Source organism: Mesoplodon densirostris, chromosome 5, assembly GCF_025265405.1.
Source record: "Mesoplodon densirostris isolate mMesDen1 chromosome 5, mMesDen1 primary haplotype, whole genome shotgun sequence".
NCBI lineage: Eukaryota > Metazoa > Chordata > Mammalia > Artiodactyla > Ziphiidae > Mesoplodon > Mesoplodon densirostris.
Window position 1 is genome coordinate 54,998,522 of NC_082665.1, and position 20,322 is coordinate 55,018,843.

The 20,322-nt window shown below is 42.8% G+C and overlaps 1 protein-coding gene across 13 annotated transcripts in view; it reads left to right on the forward strand.

Annotated features, from left to right (window-relative positions):
• Positions 1-13,369: 13,369 nt before the first annotated feature.
• The window catches only part of BBX (BBX high mobility group box domain containing), a 296,320-nt gene continuing 289,367 nt past the window's right edge, over positions 13,370-20,322 (forward strand). For 3 of the 13 annotated variants that reach the window (XM_060098744.1, XM_060098747.1, XM_060098748.1), the window contains exons 1-3: positions 13,370-13,494; positions 16,743-16,814; positions 17,486-17,532. In XM_060098744.1, coding sequence (XP_059954727.1) covers positions 16,754-16,814; positions 17,486-17,532 — 108 coding nt within the window. In that variant the 5' untranslated portion in view covers positions 13,370-13,494; positions 16,743-16,753. Of the gene's footprint in view, positions 13,495-13,597; positions 13,635-13,894; positions 14,027-16,740; positions 16,815-17,485; positions 17,533-17,595; positions 17,674-20,322 lie in introns of those variants that run through there. The other 10 variants (XM_060098751.1, XM_060098749.1, XM_060098752.1 and 7 more) reach the window with 8 other exon arrangements.

Here is a 20,322-nt window from a genome sequence, read left to right on the forward strand (position 1 = left end):
GTGATCAAGATGGAAGGGTCAGGGATATACAGGTTGGGGATGTCGTGGGGATACATGCCAGGGATATCTGAGACTTTAAGGACAGAGGAAAGTGGGGAGAGAAAGGCCAGCTTTAACCAGTTCAACCATGGAGAGGTTTGCATAAACCAGGGGGGGTCTCTCTGGATCCTAATCACACATTTATTCACATTTGCTCCATACCCAGCCCTTCTCTCCAGTAACAGGGATAAAGTAACAGTTTAGCTGTAACCACAACAAGCAGGGAAAGACAATTGTTTCTGAAGACTAGAAGAGAAAATAAATAATCAAGTGATTTTGAATGGTTGTTAAGGCATAAACAACAAATAGTTTTATGTCCTGTGAGGGTTTTAGGGTGTGCCCCATAAATGTTTCATACAAGCTACCATTTAAATAATAGGCACAGGCTTCCCTGGTGGCACAGTGGTTGAGAGTCCGCCTGCCGATGCAGGGGACACGGGTTCGTGCCCCGGTCCGGGAAGATCCCACATGCCGCGGAGCGCCTGGGCCCGTGAGACATGGCCGCTGAGCCTGCGTGTCCGGAGCCTGTGCTCCGCAACGGGAGAGGCCACAACAGTGAGAGGCCCGCGTACCACACAAAAAAAAAAAAAAAAAAAGACACAATCTGATGGAGCCTTGGGAGTAGAGTTTATTTGTGAAGCATCATTATTTATGTGGTCTAGTCATTCTTCAGCTTAGGTGTTGATAAAAATAAGCTGGGTTGGGATATTTATTTAAAATTCAGACACTTCTTCACACGTCAGGGCCAGGAATCTGAATTTGTAACAAGTCACCTGGGTGATTCTGATGAACCACATTTTGAAAGATGCTATCATAAGACTGCAGAGTACTACGGATGCAATGGTGATTTGGAGCTAAAAATGAGTTCCTGTTTGACTACAGACATATTAAGAAAACTAAACGAGGGAATTCCCTGGTGGTCCAATGGTTAGGACTTGGCGCTTTCATGGCCAGGGCCTGGGTTCGATTCCTGGTCGGGGAACTAAGATCCCTCAAGCTGCGAGGAAAGCTAAACAAGTCAAATCAGAAGAGCATAAATACTCTTAAATTCTCCAATGTTACTAAATAACTGTGAATATCACTATTTTATAAAGAAAGCAGAAGGAAATATTTAGTTCATTCTATCCATTGTAATCTCTGTGCCACCATATTAAATTTTAGCAATCTTCCAAGAATGGCCTTCCCAAATCTCTCAAGCATTTTAACTATCAACCTCAGAAGATAAAATTTCTATTTATCTTCCAGTGCTCCATATCACTGGACACAAAACATTACTCTACATGACAAGCCACACTTAAAATAAGAGCTACTATTTATTGAGTGTCAGAGACTGTTTTTATATGCAGCATCTTGTTTAATTCCCACAATAAGCCTGACAGGTAGGGACCATTATAATCTTCATCTTAGAGTTTATGAAACTGAGGACTAAGGCTTAGCAGGTTTAAGATGTTTGTCCAATGGATGGAAACCAAATTTTGGTGGTGAGCATGCTGTAGTGTATACAGAAGTATAAATATAATGTTGTACACATGAAATTTATGTAACGTTTTGAACCAACGTCACCTTAAAAAAGAAAACAAAGAAGCTTATCCAAAGTCACATGACTAGTAAATAGCAGAGCCAATGTTTGAATTCAGATCTTTCTGACTCCAGAAGCACCAGCTCCTAAAGCTCTAAGCAATTCTGTCTCCACTGGAGTCTTCGTTCACACACACCCTATGGACATGCACAGATAAAGCAAATGTCAATACTAATTGCATAGCTTACCAAAGATACACAACCCCAGCAGAGTAACAGGTCTATTTCATAAAAAATGACATAAGATCAAAATGTAATTATGCCTCTCCAAAATATAAATAAAAACTAAAATCTACATCACTACCCAGTGCTTGCCATTCTTGCTAGACATGCTTTAACTATGGAAATGGTGATTCTTGTTGCTAGCAGGTAAACTATTTTCGTTCAGTGTAGCTTCCACCTGAAACCTCCAATGCGTCATATTTTCTGACATATCTTCTTTTTTTTAAATTAAAAAAAAATTATTTTATTTATTTATTTTTGGCTGCACTGGGTCTTCGTTGCTGTGCACGGGCTTTCTCTAGTTGCAGCGAGCAGGGGCTACTCTTTGTTGTGGTGCTTCTCATTGCGGTGGCTTCTCTTGTTGCAGAGCACGGGCTCTAGAGCGCAGGCTCAGTAGTTGTGGCGCACAGGCTTAGCTGCTCCACGGCATGTGGGATCTTCCCGGGCCAGGGCTCAAACCCGTGTCCCCTGCATTGGCAGGTGGATTCTTAACAACTGCGCCACCAGGGAAGCCCTGACATATCTTCTTATAACCACCAATATCTCAACTTTTTTGTTGCTGTTGAATACTCCTAATACATTTAGCCTCCTACTGAAATTTCTGAAGCAAAGAAAATAATCTCTCCCAGCCACTCACTAGTACACACAAACCTTAGAATTCTAAAAGAAGAATACTGACCACAAAAATCATAAAAAGGACATGTCCCTAAATGGTATTTTCTTTTATGTAGAATACCAAGCCAATCTAAGAATCTAAAGATCTCATAATCCAGCCTTTTTCCTTAGTGAAGGAAAACCTCTTTACCCTTTAAAACAGCTGAAGCTTTAGCACCCTCAGATCCTGCATTTGCTCCTCTATGTTTAGATTCCTTCAGCATTGTAAACTGGTTCACTCTGCCTCCATCCGTGATTCCAAGGAATATTTTGTATTATGTTGTGTATTATATCCATCTCTGCTGCTAGACCATAGGCTCCATTAGCACGGGACCACATCTCTTTGGTATCTCTTACAGATACCACAGTACCTGACGCAAAGAAGGCACTTAATAAATGCTGTTGAATGAATTAATGGATGCGTGACCCATGAAACTACGTGGCTCCTAGAGCTTGGTTCTTTCTTCCAACCTCACCAGGAGAATAGTTTGAACTTTAGTAGATGCTTCTTTCTACTTTACTTCATTTAGGATTGAAAAGCCACTGGTTTTGCAGACAATCACCAAGAATTTGGACCAGCTCTTCTCTACTCCTCACTTTGCAATACCTGTCAGATCACTGGCTCTTCCTCTTTTGGAGTGCTAGAGACAACTCCAGTAGGTGAAGGCAGATACAGCCTCCAAACTGGGAAGGGAAGACTGGATACAGTGGTGGGGGATGAAAAAGTGAGAGCTTTCTGCTGCCTGCTTTTTTCTTGTGAACAGAACAAGTAACACTGGAGAGAAGCAATGGGACTCTACTGAGCAGTTAAGGTATAGCAGGAAGATACCCATCATCTAAGGCAGGATGGCCAAAGGAGGCCTCGTCTGGCTGCAGCCATTGACTTTGTTATGTCTGGAGCAGTTGGGGACTTAGAGGGCAGAGAGACCCTTATCCCCCTGTCTGATGCTGGGGACCCAGATGTTGCTGAAAAGCCTTTCTTCTTCTAATTCAGAATTATCTACTTAGGGAAAGGTTTCTTTTATATTTATTTCCTCCCCCTCTTCAGCTCCTACTCAGGTCACATCTAAATGTAAAGTCAGAGCCAAGGGTGGGTGAATTCTGAAATCATCCCAGCATAACTTCTCTTAGAATATACCTTTCTTCCTTCCCTTCCTCTTTCTTTCCTTCTTTCCTTTCTTCCCTTCCTCTCTCCTTCTATATTGTGACAAACAAAGTTACTCATTTCATTTTTCCTTCTCTCAAATAGCACTGGCCAAAGTCAGCACTTTAACAGACTTGTAACAGTCGATCTGATATTTGGAAAGAGGACTTTAGCAATCCAACAGGCTAGAAATCTTGGTTTTTGAATGAAGAAGATGGTATCGTAAGAAAAAGTGTCAAATGATGGAAAAGGAAAACATCCCTTTGCAAATAGCTAAATCCTCCTAAGACCTGGAGTCGATTCTTCCACTGTAAAGAGACTTCAGTCTGATTTCAGGTAACATTTAATGCTTCCTTTTTAAGCACTGTCACATTGTTCTTTTTTTTTTTTTTTGCGGTACGCGGGCCTCTCACTGTTGTGGCCTCTCCCATTGTGGAGCACAGGCTCCGGACGCACAGGCTCAGCGGCCATGGCTCATGGGCCCAGCCGCTCTGCGGCATGTGGGATCCTCCCAGACGGGGGCACGAACCCGTGTCCCCTGCATCGGCAGGTGGATTCTCAACCACTGCGCCACCAGGGAAGCCCACATTGTTCTTTTAAAGCTGTCCTTTCGAGCCATGGCCGCTGAGCCTGTGCGTCCGGAGCCTGTGCTCCGCAATGGGAGAGGCCACAGCATTGAGAGGCCCATGTACCGCAAAAAAAAAAAAAAAAAAAGCTGTCCTTTCTTGTCAGCCATCCTCAATAGATTTGTTTTTGTCAATAACTCCATATGGTGAGGGTGAGCCTAGAAGTGAATTCATATAAAAAACATTATTTAACACAACCTTTCCTCCTTAGTTTTAGCTCCATTACCTCAAACATCACTGTTTCCGTTAACTTCTCAATTGTATGCCTCTCCTGTCTGTCCCATCCCACTTCAGGTAAAAGGAACCTTTCTCATGAGTTGTACTTCCCGCATTTCAAGTGCAGCTTCAGAAAATGTCCCTGGCCTATTGCCTATTTCCGAGCCCTGATAATCTCACTTCGTTTGGGGTTTAAATTATAGCTTTCTGTTGGTTGTTCCTTGCTGTAACTTTACCTGTGTGGTGATTCTAATAAATCCCCCTTTTATTTAGCTAGTTTGAGGAGATCGCTGTAGAATGTAATAGGAAGTAAAAATAAGTTTAAAAAAATTTAAGAGACCACCTAGGCACTCTAAATGTGTTCAGATTTCCGAGCTCTATTGAATAATACCCGAGAGTCTTGAGAAAATATGCAGTTAAGTTTGCACTGCTGAACACCAATAGAAATCCTTTCTGAAATGAGTCAAGGGACATAACAAATAAATAAACAAAAATACAAGGAACTAATTTATTTCTAAATATATGTGAGTATAAAATCAGGCCATAAACACTCTAGTTAAATTTCTTGGGATTAGGGGAAGAAAGATGGATTCTGCAAATTATACGGTTGTAAATGAGATACCGAGCCTAGATAATATTCTTGAAAGTGCTATGTAGTGGAATGCCCATTATATCCTCCCATCCCTGTCCTCATTTTAGAGGACAATTTCTGCCTACAAACACCAAAAGAGCAGCCCTCCATTATAGGGGAGTCCTTGCCCCTCACCTGGTGGCATTGACAGCAAAGGAGGCCATGTGCTTTTTGTTTCCACACCTGATTGTCCTTACTGCACTTGAGTTCTGTGAAAGACCCCAATATTTGTGCAGTTAAGTTCCCTTTTCTCTTAAGCTTATCTGAGTGGCTTTATGGTCCTTGGAACAAAATGAAATCTGACTAAGATAAGCAAGTGAAGGAAAGATCTGCGTGTACTCAAAAAAAAGGACCAAGTAATCTCTAGAAGCCAGCATGGAGTTCCTAAGACTAGCCTAAATCTATTTTCCTTTTGTAACAAGGTTAATAAACTGATAGCTCAGTTGCACTGTGGCCTGGATGTGTTACAGATCTCTTGTTTTTACCTGCCTAGTATCTATTTGCCTTCTTCTCTTAGTAGTGCTCCAGTTTTACTTTGGAAAGCTAATAGCCTTTGTATGCAATCTTTTTTTCTATTGTTTTCTTAAAGTATTTTCAAAATATATTTGATACATACAAAAGAATAATGTAGCATCTATGTAAGTTATAAAATGAGCATCTGTGAGTCCACCAAGAAGCAGAATGTTAGCAACACATTGCATCCATCTAAATAATTCTGTACTAACTCAGCTTCCTGCTGCTTCCAACGATGCCCCCTCCTCCCCACAGCATGTGACCATGCAATCTTGGTGGGAGGGTCAAGCAAAGTGTCCTCTTCTACTTTGGCCAAAGAGTAAGCATAAAACTTGGATAAGGGCAAGTTGACTCTTCCATTCCACTCTTTTTAGTAGCACAAAGAAAGGAAGGAAAAGAGTTTGAGCAAATTCATCATAATGAAGATATTCTCACCAAAAGTGATCTCAATCCCTGGAGTTGACAATGCCCCTGGGCTTTCTGAGATCTGGTTCTGCAGCTTTTCTTTTATTTCTAAGAGCCTTCTCATATCATTCCATAATTTCCTCTTTTTGTTTTAGTTAACCAGAATTAGTATAACCCACCCATCAAAGAACTCCTCTCTGGTAACATTAGTGAATGAAAATTTCATAAAGACTTTTGACAAAGCCACGTCAGATGTCTTCATGAGTGGGCTGCAAAAAATATGGATAGGATGAGAGTGAAATTACAAAATAATGGTCACCTCTGTGGAGAACTGGTGAGGAACTGGCCCAGCGAATGGGGCTTCAATTGTATATTCAATGCTTTATTTCTTATAAAGAAATCTGAGGCAATATAATAATATGTTAAATTATAATAAAGCTCCTACATGATTGCTATTTTATATTATTCTTTATAAATTTCTTTAGGTTAAAATTTTTTTTTTTTCTTTATGGGCCTCAAGGGATCTCAGTTCCCCAGCCAGGGATTGAACCCCGGGCCATGGCAGTGAAAGCGCCAAATCCTAACCACTAGACCACCAGGGAATTTCCAGCTTTAAATTTTTTTAATTTAGGTGAAATTAGGTGGCTGTATCACAGGTTCAACAACTGTGGTCATGGGAGTGCTGATTAATGATCAATGTCTACCTGTTGGGGGTAGGTGCTCTAGGTTCTGCCTTAGACAATGCTTTTAAAAATGACTTGGAAAAATGTAAGGAAGGCATCAAGTTTGTGAATGAACCAAGGATAGTGAGATCAATAGCAAATATGTTGAATGAAATAATCAGCATACAAAAAGATGCTGGCAAAATGGAATTCTGGGCTGAATTTCATCAGGTAAAGAAAAAAGAAAACTCTACCATTTATTGAATACTTATTATATGAAAGCACTGTTTTAAGTATTTTATATACATTATTTTTATCAAATCCTTTCAATAACCTTATGAGTTACATATTACCCTCCCCTTTACGCATGAAGAACTGAAGCAAAGATAGGTTGTAAAATTTGTCCACGCAAATCAGTAACTGCTGCATCCAAGCTCTGAACTCATGTTGTTTTAACTCCAAAGCCTTGAATCTTAACCACTATACAACCACAGGGTTATAAGAGCTTATGCCTCAGTTTCCCCAAAATAAATCGTATAATAGAATGGAGGAGACATGGCTTAACAGTCCACATTTCAAACAAACGGTTTTTTTGGAGAATAAGCACAATAACGGTCAGCAGAGTGATGTGACTGCCAAAAAAGTGAGTTCCATCTTAGGTTGCAGTAATAGAAATTTTGTATCAGAGAGAAGGGAGCCATGGTCATGCTGTACTGCAAACTGCCTCCGCCCCCACCTGCTCTAGATATCCCATGTGAAGGACAATAGGCAGGGTTTGAGAGAAGACCAAGAATCAGGAATAGGAAGAATGATTTAAGGAACCGGGACTGTTCACCTGGAAAAGGTACGGCTCAAAGCAGGAGGCCGTCATGAGAGCTGTCTTCACATAATTCAAGTGGCACATGGAAAAGGGATTAGATCATTCTATGTGGTAACCAGGGAATAGAAAAAGGAGCACTGGATAACACTTAGGAGGAGAGAAGGTATATTTTAGGAGGAGAGGAGGTATGTTAAAGATTTGGAAGAACTCTGTAGTGGTCAAAACCATCAGAAGATGAAATAGATTGTCTTGGGAAGAAAGGAGTTCCCAAGAGCTGGATGTGTCACAGTATACCTTCCTTGTTCGGGATGTTGTTGAAGCTTCTAATGAGACAGTGGCTAGAAGGGCTGTCTAATGCTAATGCTAGTGCTAACTGACTTTATTATCAAAACCATTAGTGTAAAACCATCATCCACTTAGAGAACTATTTTTATGGTATGATCCTTAAATGACGCCTTGGCAACTCCCCCTTCCCCTGCCTGCTACCTAAGGCAGAAAGCTTGCAGAACCAGGTGTCTAGAACCTTACTACTACCCCAGCACTGCTACTGGCTGTATAATATTGAAAGAATCATTTAACCTTTCCCTGCTTCAATTTTTTTAAAATACATTTATTTATTTTATTTATTATTTTTGGCTGTGTTGGGTCTTCGTTACTGTGCACGGTCTTTCTCTAGTTGCGGTGAGCGGGGGCTACTCTTCCGTGTGGTGCACGGGCTTCTCATTGTGTTGGCTTCTCTTGTTGCAGAGCACAGGCCCTAGGTGCGCGGGCTTCAGTAGTTGCAGCACGCGGGCTCAGTCGTTGTGGCTCGAGGGCTCTAGAGCACAGGCTTAGTAGTTGTGGTGCATGGGCTTAGTTGCTCCACGGCGTGTGGGATCTTCCTGGACCAGGGATCGACCCCTTGTCCCCTGCATTGGCAGGTGGATTCTTAACCACTGTGCCACCAGGGAAATCCCCCTGCTTCAGTTTTTTCATCTTTAAAAAGAAGTTCTCTCTATCTGCCTCACCTACCTCACGTGGATTTTAGTGAGTATGATAGGCTATCTCAAATGTGAAGGTGCTTTAGAAAATTTAAACAATATGTGGGTATAACCTATGATGACTATACTGTAAGTTCTGTTCACCATATACCTGGGACGCCCAACATTCTCTGGCACCTGTCTCATCCCTAGATTCTCTCTGAATCTTTTTAAAATTTATAGTCTTTTTATTTGTTTGTTTTTGCTTGTTTTGTTCATTTGTTTTACAAATCTTTGTTGAGTTACTGTTACATGTTAGGCAATGTACAGGCTATTGTGCTAGCAACTGCTGGAAAACAAAATAACGGATGAAACATCATCATTTTCTTCGAGGTGTTTGCCACCAAATAGAGATCTCTATCAACATACAAATAATGTAATACAAGGTAAGGCATTTGAATGCCTTAAGAGTAATATAGATAAAATGCTACAGAAGATCACAGGAGAGAGGGAATTCCAAGATGATTTGGCTAGCACTGCTCTAGGAAAGCAGGGTATTTTCCTCTTTCTTTCTACCCCCAACTCTGCTGGGATCCAGTAGAAGCTGGTTCTCTTCAAGACTATGAATTTTTGCATTGGTGCTGAGAAGTGGTCCAGCTGTCCAAGTTCTAATTTCTAGTCCCTTTGCATTGGCCTTGGGGAAAGAGGTGTGATTTTCTCTATTTTTCTCTTATATGAGAAAAGAAAGTGAAGCTCAGCAAGGTCAAGTACAAGTCAAAAATTGTTATGTAAGGCAGACCCTCCTCTCTGCAACTATCTAGAGTTTCAATGCACAAAGCAAGGCTTGTTTCAAGGAATGATTTATTACAAGTTTGCCTTTTCAGGTGCTTAATAATGGCCACCCAATAGGATGTTTGCTTTATGCTGGGATCAGGCTGACATCCCTTTTATGTGCAGAGATGCTGGAGTTAGTAGAATACAGGCTAAAAGGAAATTGCAAACATTGGGCAAGTAAGTTGCAACAAGTCCTATAAGCTCTATTTGATGTGAAGGTTAAGTCTTAGAAAACATCCTGTAAAACAGCTGTATTGGCTTGTATGTGTGAAAGATAAAAATAATATGTATTGAATGTTCAGTATGTTCGAGGTTTAAGCATTTTATATGGATTGTTCCATTTATGGTTTCTCTTGTTATCCTACAAACTAGGAAACTGAGTCTTGGCGTGATCAAGGAATTTGTCCAAGGTTACACAGTTAGGAAGTGGTGAAATCAGGATTTGAAATAGGACTGAATAAAGAAATAATGTAAAATAAGGAAGTTAAAAGTTGTTTATAGATATATACACATGTACACATAAACACTTGTATGTGCACATTTACACATATATTTAAATTGACTCTTCCCAAATTATATTGAAATTATTTTATCTCAAAATGAAATTAAGAAAATGGACAATCAAGGCCATGGAAAAGAGGAATATGCTAACCATGAGTTCAACCTGTGATTGACCATCAAATGTGAAAACAAGAAAGGAAATACCCTTTCTTGGAGACCCTTTTGAATGCCATTTTACTCAGGAAACCAACAGTTATTTTTCTTTTCATAACCCAACATTATAAAAATTAAATAAACTCCCTGAAAGCTATGATTTTTTTTTTTTTTTTTTCTTTTTGCGGTATGGGGGCCTCTCACTGCTGTGGCCTCTCCCGTTGCAGAGCACAGGCTCCGGACGCGCAGGCCCAGCGGCCATGGCTCACGGGCCCAGCCGCTCTGCGGCATATGGGATCCTCCCAGACCGGGGCACGAACCCGTATCCCCTGCATCGGCAGGCGGACTCTTAACCACTGCGCCACCAGGGAGGCCCTGATTTTTCATATTTTTAATTTTGGGGCACTACTGGCATTTAAAATTTCTTGATATTTATTTTTAAATAAGATAATTAAAATTCTAAAAAGTATTTCCTAAATGATAAATGGTAAAGTGCTACATTACATTTAGTTCCAAGCCTCTTCTGCTTACTTCGTGGCAAGGCTTTACCTATCACACAAGAGACTGGAATTGTATTCCATCACTTCTAGGAGCAGGCAATTTTCCTTTTCCAAAATTCTGGTATGCACAGTGCCTACCTAGCACATAGATCCTTCTCAATAAATGATCTGCAAAAGAGTACTAAATGATGGCTTATACTGCCACATAATGCCCAAAACACCAGCAATATATAATTTGTGTTAAAAACACGTGCCGTTATCTGAATCTAAAGGCTCTGTGGACCCACTAGTTTTCCAGTAGCAGTAATGACTTGCAACTAATCATTTCTATGCACTTCTTTATGCTCCCTTGCATCAGTCCTGGTCAGTTAGTACCTTGTACTGTCAGAGGTCTCCAAACTTGAATACAAAAACCCTGGGGCACGTGATAAGACTATATCATAGGAGTGTGGGGAGAAAATATTAAAACTCTTATTTAACTTCTCTTTTATTTTATTTTTGGCTGCACCGCGTGGCTTGCTGATCTTAGTTCCCCAACCAGGGATCGAACTTGGTCCGGTGAGCCTTAACCACTGGACTGCCAGGGAATTCCCTTAACTTTTATTTTTATTTCACGCTTTTTCATTTAGTTTCTGGGATTGCACGCTTTGTAATAATAAATAATATATCCATGTAGTGGTACATTTTAAAAACATATACAGAAATATACATATATTGAGGATACTCACTCAAACATTTTACTGATAGCAATGGGTGATCTAAAAGTTTGAAAATGTAACTCTAAATAATCCTGCTAAGCTAAGTATACTTCAACCAAAAAAAAAAAAAAATCTTTGAGACCATAAAGAAATAAACAATGTTTTCCTATGGCTGGGGTTGGGGGTAGGGGTGGGGACTGGGCAGGTCTTTCATAGTTTTCATAACATGAATATACTAGCAAATAATTCTAGCACTTCACTCAGCAATTAAATATAGCAACTTGTGCTGATTTTTTTTTTTTTTTTTTTCCTCTTCATAAAAGAGAACAGTGAAATCCTGAGAAAGTTTTTCTGGCTTTTCCTCTATCTGCCTCTTGTCCCTGAAGTTTGTCATTTGGAAGGAAGGACTGTCAAGTTATTTAAAACCTGTGTTGGGTATTAAAGAGTCCTGGGTTTAAGTTCCTTCCTCACTGGTATTCTGTGTAATCTTGAGCAGTCCCATTTCTCTGATGGATAAAATAGAGATAACAATACTTAGCACCAATCTCAAAGCAGTGTGTAATGTGGATAAAGAACACTTTGTTCCTTCCGTCAACTAAATGCAGAGCATCATTAATATAATCTTTAAGATTATCAGTTTAAAATGTTGTGGTTTTATATACTTTTCCCTTTTAAAAATTATTTTCCTTTAAAAAATAAACAAAACATCACATTTCTAAATACCACTGTTTGTTGTCTAAACTTCATAAACTTAAATTTTCTCTGTATCTGTTTCTGGTTCCCAGTCTTTCACACACACGCACATACACACTCATTCGATAACTTTATGGATGTGAGAGAAAAATCGCAAGATAACATCAAGGAAATAAAGCGGGATTTGAAATAAGTTCTCTTATCCAGCTTTCCTTTAAGTTTTAAAGCTACGCATCTAGGCCATAAAATCGTGATGTTTATTTAATCTTCAAAATGTTTGTGTTTAAGAATAATTCACAGACTCTTAAATCAGAAAGAACCGTAAGAAAACATCTAGGGCCTACGATAATGCCTGGTACACTGTAGATGCTGAATAAACATTTAGTGAAGTAAAACTGGGAGAAGCTTCTTATTTTAACCTTAAAAGAAAAAATGAAAACAAAACCCCAAACCAAATCTGGGCATTAAAGAGGCTAAAGTAGTTGCTCAAGATTGTTTAGCGAGTTTAAGAGTTGGGTCTAGAATTTATTCCTCTTAGTTTCCAGCTATGTTTTTTTTCCAGCAACCTGTTGACTTGTTTATATAGGACTGTCAAAGACGCATCACAGAAAAAAAATTAGAAAGAAGAGCCCTTGGGTTCTCCATCTCCCAAAGTCAACCAACATGTGATGTTCACATATGATGTGAAATATGGAAAGTAAATATATATATAATATGCAAAATATAAATCTTGCATATATTGATTCAAAAGGCCTATTTTTAAGGAAAAGGGGCAATAGCCGGTCTTCCATGACTTATTCTACTTTACAGCAGTTTGTATGCCCACACAGGTGATCTGCAGTCCTCTGACCAGCTAAAAGTAGAGTGGCTATTTCAGCAAAATGTTTATCTTTGTTTCTGTGTATTGTTGTGTTGATTTTTCTCAATTTACCTACGAATGAAGCACTAACAACCTCAGTGCTTACAGTCCAAATAAACTTATCTTGCACTGTTTTGGCCTATGTGATAGTTAACCCATTGACAAAAGAAATCCAAGCTGATAAAAGCCTTTCCTGGCCACTTGTTAGCCAGGTCAGACTGTAAAATCATAACACAATGCACGCCTCTTCCATGGGGCACCACAAGGCAACGATTAAAAAAAAAAAAAAAGAAAAAAAACCCCCTCACTTCCATATCCAGTGGAGTTGTAGTTTATTACTATAACCCTCCCAAGTCAAAAGGACACCAGTTTCAAGCCTTGCAACTTGGTGCAGACAGGGTTTTTCGCTCGCAACCCACTCTGCTGGGCCTCTCTACCTGTCCTCTCCTACTGTCTACAGGTCCCGAACATTAGAAAATAGAAAATGTGATGATCTTTGTGTGTCTCTGTAAAATGTGTGTATGTGTGCGTGTGTTTGGGTGTAACGGGCCTTCTGTTTGGCCGCGCGGTCTGTCCATCACGAAGCGGGCCAATGGCAGGCTGCCTTATATAAAATGAGTGTTTTCAGTCTCTCCTGGCTGCATGTACTGTATGTGGAGCAGTGTACAGTGAAGCGGAGGCAGAGCGGCTCCGCGAGCTCCTCTCTCTCCACTTTCCCATAGAGAACCCCTGACTGGCCGCTGAGGGCGAGCCACACACACGCCCTCGCGCCCGGCGAGCCCGCGAGGTAAGCGCCCCCCCATCCCCAGCCCTTCCCGGGCGCTCTCCCCGCACTTTCTGTTTTCCTACTCACTTGCGAGCCGCCGGGCTGCAGCCCCAAGGACTCCGCGGCAGGAGCAGCGGCGGCGGCGGCTGTGGCGGCAGCCGGTAGGCTGGACTTGAGGAAGACTGAGGGAACCCCGCGCGTCCGGAGCCGCCGCCAGCCGGCCCGCTCCCCGGGCACTTTACCCCTCCGCCAAAACTTTGCGTCGGGAGAGGTCGGGGGCGAGGGTCGCCGCGGCCGCGCCGGCGGCGAGCGGGGGGCGCGAAGGCAGTGCCCTGCGGGCGGGAGGCTGGGGGCCGGGCTGGGGAGTAGTAGGCCAGCCGGTGCCAGGCTGCGTTTGCAACCAGCACCTCTCGGCACACAGGCAGCGCCGCCCGAGAGGGGCACGGGAGCCGCGGCGCGGGCAGGAGCAGCCCGAGGAAAACAACAACAGAGCCCTCACGCCGGCGGGCGGCTCTTGGCCGCCTGGGGAGCCCCAAACTTCATCTCGGCGAAAGTACGTGGAGCCCAGCCTGGGCTCGGCTGCCGGGGAGGTGGGGCCTGGGGAGTCGGGGCAGGGGAGGAAGGTACAAGGAGCCAGCCCTCAGTGGATTTATCGAACGTTTCGTCTGCGTCGGTGACCGGGAACAGCAGCCCAGTTGCTCGTTCATCTGGAGAGTTGGGATTTGGGTGTTCCGGCCCCGGAGATCGGTGCCCTCTCACCCCCCCACCCCTAACCAAATGCGCGGCGAGTAGAGAAAGTGCTGTTTTAGTGCCAGAGTGGCTAGGAGGAAGAATAGGGGGAGAGGGGGAAGAGGGCGAGGGAGAAGGGGAGAGAGAAGAGGGAGGGAAAGCCGGCGGGGGCGGGGGGTGAGGGCAAGAGAGAGAGCGAGAGAAAACCGGAGAGGACGAGAGGGAGAGCGAACGAGAGAACGGGAGGGAAGAGAGGAGGGGGGAAGAGGAGGAGGGAGGCTGTGTCAGGATTTTGCTTGAATGTGGGATTATGTTGTGTCAATAAGTTTAAGGTGGAGAGAGCGAAGCTGGCGGGGGGGGGGGGGCTGTGGTGGAGGGGAGGAGGAAGGCCTTGGCTGTTTAAAGTCTTATTTCTGAAGGTAAGTGATGGCATTGCATGGTCGCGATGACAGAAAACTTGCAGATCCTTTATCCGGGGATGGGGTCGATGCCTCTAGAAAGAGCTCCCCAGCCCTCTTAAGCCACACTCGTGTTACCCTGTTATTTGCTGCGATCCGGGTCGCTAGTAAATTACAGAAATCAGACTCGAGGTTTCTTTTCCTCCTCCACCTCGTCTCGCTCGCTCACCCTCAGCAATTTATTATTATTATTATTTTTATTTTTGGTATTGTATGAAACTTAACGTAACTGAGACCAAACCCGAGTCCTGTAATTTATAAGGACCCTGAATCCAGGAATCTGGAACACGTTTATGTGTGAAATAATCCGCGATCATTTCAGCTAAATGAGGAAGGTAAAACGAAACGATGCAAAAAGCTAAGACACAACATGTACGACAGGGAGGGGGGGGGAGAGGGAGAAACGGAGAGAGAAGCTATTTTTTGCTTTCCTTTCGGTAGAAAGGAAAATAAAGCGTGCATTCCCCTTCCCTCCTGGTGTGTAGGGTCCAGTCAATATTTTAACTGTTTGAGGACAAATTAGTCCAGGTGGATCTCGCCGAAAAGTTTCGCGAGGTGGGGTGGAGGTGGGGGGGGTACGAAGGGGAAGGTGGGTGGAGGTGATGGGGGATGGGGACGGAGCGAGCTCTGCCTCTGCTGATGGTCATTGGCCTGGGGCTTTGAAACCATTGCCTGTCCTGCTAATGACACGTCCAGTTCTCCTCTCCCGGCCGCGGACGCCGGGCTGCCGGGGACCGGGGTACTTTCCCCGCGCGGGGAGGGGCGTTCTTCGCCATCCCCTGGGGTTGCCCACTCGCGACGTGGGGCCCCCACGCGCGCCTCTTCTGCGCGCCGCCGCCACCTCGGCTCGCGCGACTTTTGTAGCCAGCCCGCGGCGAGGGGGCGCAGGGGGTCCCCGGCGCGGACGTCTCCGCGCGGCCACCCCTCTCCCGGCCCCACGCGCGCCGCGCGGTCCAAGCCCGGAATGGCAGCGCCGGGCGGAGCGGCTGTGCCTCCCCGGGGGGCAGCGGAGGCAGCGGCGGTGGCGGCGGGATCTTCGCCGGGGCCCGCGGGAGGAGGAGGAGAGGGAGGAGAGGGAGGGAGGAGGAGGAGGAGGAGGGGAAGGAGGAGGAAGAGGAGGAGAGGGAGGAGGTGTTTTCTGTCCAGACCGCCGCCAGTTCGAGCGGGCACGGGGACGGGGACACCCCACTCGTTGCTCCTCCGTTATGGAAAGGTGTTTAGCAGACTTTTACGCCCGGAGTGTGGGCTTTGCACTTCATTTTTTTTTCTCCCCCCTCTTCCCCAAAGCAAGATGGACTCTATTCCCTTTCTCTTTCTCCCTCTGCCTCTGTCTTGTCAGCCTTAAAGATCGACATTTTGTACTAAGATGCAAACTTGATGGTGACCAGCAACAAAGCCGGGGTGGGATCCCTCGCTCCCCTCCTCCCTCTCCGTTTTCCAGCTCCCCCCACCCTGACCTCGAAGACCTGGTGGCCCTGCACTTGACGCCGGGGGCTCTGGTGAATGTGTTTCCCCGCTCGGTTCCGATCTCCAGTCTCGGGATTGTGACCGGGGCCGGGTCGTTGGGGCGACATTTGTGGCCGCCCAGGTCTGCAGGGCTGAGGGCTGCGCTACCTGGATCTGCTGGATTTGCTGCCGTCGCCCTGCCACCTCCTGCCGGCTCCTGGGCACGGGGAGGCTCGGACTGCCTATTGATTGCCATGATTTGGTTCCTGGTGCATTTGCTCTGGGGGCGGCGATCACTTGTGCAAGTTGATGAATGATCACGATGTGGGTTTTGGGTTTGCAGGATGGATCAGCTGCCTTGTACATACCGGGAGTAGGGGGCAAGTGTGCTGGAGACACCCTAGAATGTCCGCTGGGCTACCCTCCCCTCAGCCTCTGACCTTTGAATACAGGGAGCTTCTTTGCCTTTATTGCCCCACAGTTCCAGCGTAGAGGTGGGGATGGTGAGAAGGAGGGGTTGGTGGGGAGCTGGACTCCTGGGTTTCGGGGTCCTTCCTTCATAGATGTTGCAGGAGTTGGGACTCAGTTGTAAAGCTCTACCACACTGATGATGTACCTTTATTTGATACTTTATAGGTCACTATCATATGACAAAGGCTTTGCTGCAGTTCATCTTCCTCCCTGTGTACTTTCCGTTTGCCTTCCTAGGTAAGTATGCAAACTCTTCATACAGGGAAGCTGGATGGTATTAGTAATGACATAAGGGTCCTTACTGTACACATAAGAAGATGCCTTATTGGGTTTGCAGCACCCCAGAAACTTGTCTTGCTGAGTTTCCCATAGCAGAAGTCAATTTATGGTTTCTAGTATTTACAATTCAGCTATGGTTATTATTATTTTAAGATAGTTTAAATGTGCATTTCGCATTTTCCTGCAAGTGTCATTTGAAAACTTACGTTTTTTAATTGATAATAAAATTTTATGTAGAGTTGAAGGCCTAGAAAATTTAATGCTAGATAATATTGTAGAAAGATTGTAGCTTGTGAGTAGAGAGAATTATTAAAAACCCAAGGAATCATTGCTCAGAAGACCTCTCTAAATTACAGTGACTGACATTTGCTTACTCTTTCCTGGGCTCTCTTTTCTTAGGGAACTTGTGCTGTTTGTGACAGTTACCTTTATAGTGGGGGGAGGGTGGACTGGGCAATATAGTAAATCTAGCATTTAGTGTACCAGCTTGATTCAAAAGGCAAATAACTGTCCTAATTGATAGTAATTTTTGTCAAAATTTATATATTTGGAGAAATTGAGTGCATTTTAACAGTCTGTATATATAATAAATAGCAACTTTGAAATCTGACACTAAGTGCCTTTTTCAGATATATGCCTCCCAAATGGAAAAGTTGGTGAAATAACGTGTGGGACAGTAAGTGCCTAAAAAGTCTGGTTGTGAGAAGTAACCCTCTGGGTGAAAACTGAGGGTTTAACATTTGAGAGCCGCATGGTGAGCCCAAACTGCAGAAAACCAGTGTGTAATTTTGCCCCTCCATTGTCAGAAACACCTCAGGTACTCTAAGAAAACTGGTTGTACGAAACTGTGTAAATCAGCTTTGGTGCTTTGTAATATTACCATAATGAAGACAGACTGTATTTTGTGAATGAAAATGGACTTGAATTCAGTTTTCCGTAAAAGAAAAGGAAAAGGGACCTTATTTTGTTTCCTGGCTTGCTGGCATATTGTGTATGTTACTAAAAGATTGTCTTAGTATTGAGAGGAATTGAGTTTTGAAGACCAGGCCTTTCTGGTAGTTTCTGTATGGTAGCAAAATGTACTTTGACATTGTTGAGAACCTTAGATAACATATAATAGAAGTTCTGTGTCCAGCATTTTTTAATGGAATGTAAAATATCGTGTTATTTCAGATAGAAGAGCCTCCTAATATGTCACATGCATAACAGGCCAATTGGAGTGGTCAGAATGAGATGGGTCTGTAAGATGAATTTAGGGCACACCAAAATATGTGGATTTCAGCGTCTTTGATTTTTTTTTTTTAAAGCTTCTTTGCAAGAGAAGTTTTTCATTTTTGAACATATGGCAAGAGTATTCAAAATGCATTCCTGATTACTGAAGAACACCACATTTATACATGTGAGGCACGTTATTTTGTTCACTGGAGCAAACTTTTAAGGCTAGTTCTTTCGCCATGGAAATATATTTGACCAATTCAAAATTTAAAATGGGAATAGGTAATTTCCAGAATAAAAGCGATCTGATGAGCTCTTGCATTTCTTTGAGATATCGAATAACTGCTTCATTAAAACAATGTTTTCAAGAAAAGTCTTGGTCTTTGAAGTCAGAGTAGTTTTTGTAGTATAAAATTTGAAGTAGTGATTTTAAAAGTCACGCCGACAACGAATTACAAGTTATTTGCATCTAAAATGTATTTATCAGATTTGAGGCTTAATTTTCAAAATAAGATTTTAGATAAAGGTTTTGCTTCTACATTGCCAAGAGTTTTCAAACTTCTCATTTTATTATTCTGCATATCTCTATTAAGTTCTGAAGATGAAGTCTTAATTTGCATTTCACATTTAAAGCTAGCTATCGAAAAGGGGGTTCATCTATGTTGTTTCTTAGTGGTACATCTTTGGAGGTACTGTGGCGGATTTAGGTAGAATCTTCCCCTAGGGACTAAGATTCTAACAATTTTGAAATTTTGACACCTTTCTTTTTTTTATATTCACCTTGATCTTTATATCCAAAAATTTTTTTAAAAGTTCCAGGTTTAGGAGTTTGTGAGGTAGCTCTGCTTTTAATGTATATATAGCTCTGCTATACAACTTGAAAAGTGTATACTGTCTTTGACCTTATAGACCTGATCTTTATACTTCATCCATTGGAACAGATTTGTTTAGACATTGAATTTATAACATAGCTTTGAGTGAAAGCTAGGATGAGCATATAATTATGGTTTGCTTGTGCTGTAGATAACTATGTAATTGATAATGTTTTTGTATATAGTTAAAGAAGGAACAACAGCCTTAAAATGTGGCACAACTCATGAAAACCTAATTCAGCAGCTAAAGTATTTATACAGCCATATTTTTCAGTAAAATTACAAACATAATTTTTAATTATTAATCATCAGCCAATATACTTAATGTTTACATTAGACATCTTTAATAGAAGTAATAAAAGACTTCACGGTTCAACCCTATTAAAAGAACTTTTTGAAAATAGCCTCATTATAGATGTGCCTGTTTTTACTGTACTAACAGAAATCCCTGAAATTATTAGTCTCTTGCAAGAGTGCAGAAATGTTTAAGATTGTGTTTTTAAATGTTCTGCATTACTAAATACAGGCAGTTAATTTTGGCATATTGCATCACCACCAGTGTGGCATACCTATATTTTAAAATTTAAACTTAAGCAAGTATTTATCTTAAAAAGAAGACACTTTTCTTGAACTCGTAGTTTGAAATCCACCTTGTTTTTCAACATTTCACCACCAAGGGCACCTTTTAAAATAGGTCTGAGTGGTATCTCTCCTATATTTTTAGTCAGCTGCCTTCCTCTCACTATGAAATGAAAACAAACCCAAATTATAAAAACATTGTAATTTCACTGCCTCACTTTTAAAAAAAATTATTTATTTATTTATTTTTGGCTGCGGTGGGTCTTCATTGCTGCATGTGGGCTTTCTCTAGTTGCGGCGAGCAGGGGCTGCTCTTTGTTGTGGTGCACGGGCTTCTCATTGCCGTGTCTTCTCTTGTTGCGGAGCGGGGGCTCTAGGTGCGTGGGCTTCAGTAGTTGTGGCTCTCGAGCTCTAGAGCACGGGCTCAGTAGTTGTGGCTCTCGAGCTCTAGAGCACAGGCTCAAGTAGTTGTGGCGTGCGGGCTTAGTTGCTCTGCAGCATGTGGGATCTTCCCGGACCAGGGCTAGAACCGATGTCCCCTGCATTGGCAGGCGGATTCTTAACCACTGCACCACCAGGGAAGTCCCACTGCTTCATTTTTATCATGTGCCCCAAGTAAGTTGGATGCAGGAGGTCCTCAGCTACCCTTTGAGAAACACTGCTCCAAAGGTGGTAAGGACTAAAGCTAATGACTGAATGGACATTCTTCCAGCTTGAATATTCTGTGACTGTAATTCCATCAGTGGGTTTGTACTACCTCAGGGGCAGTCATCACATACTGTGTCGAATTGTAGAGATTT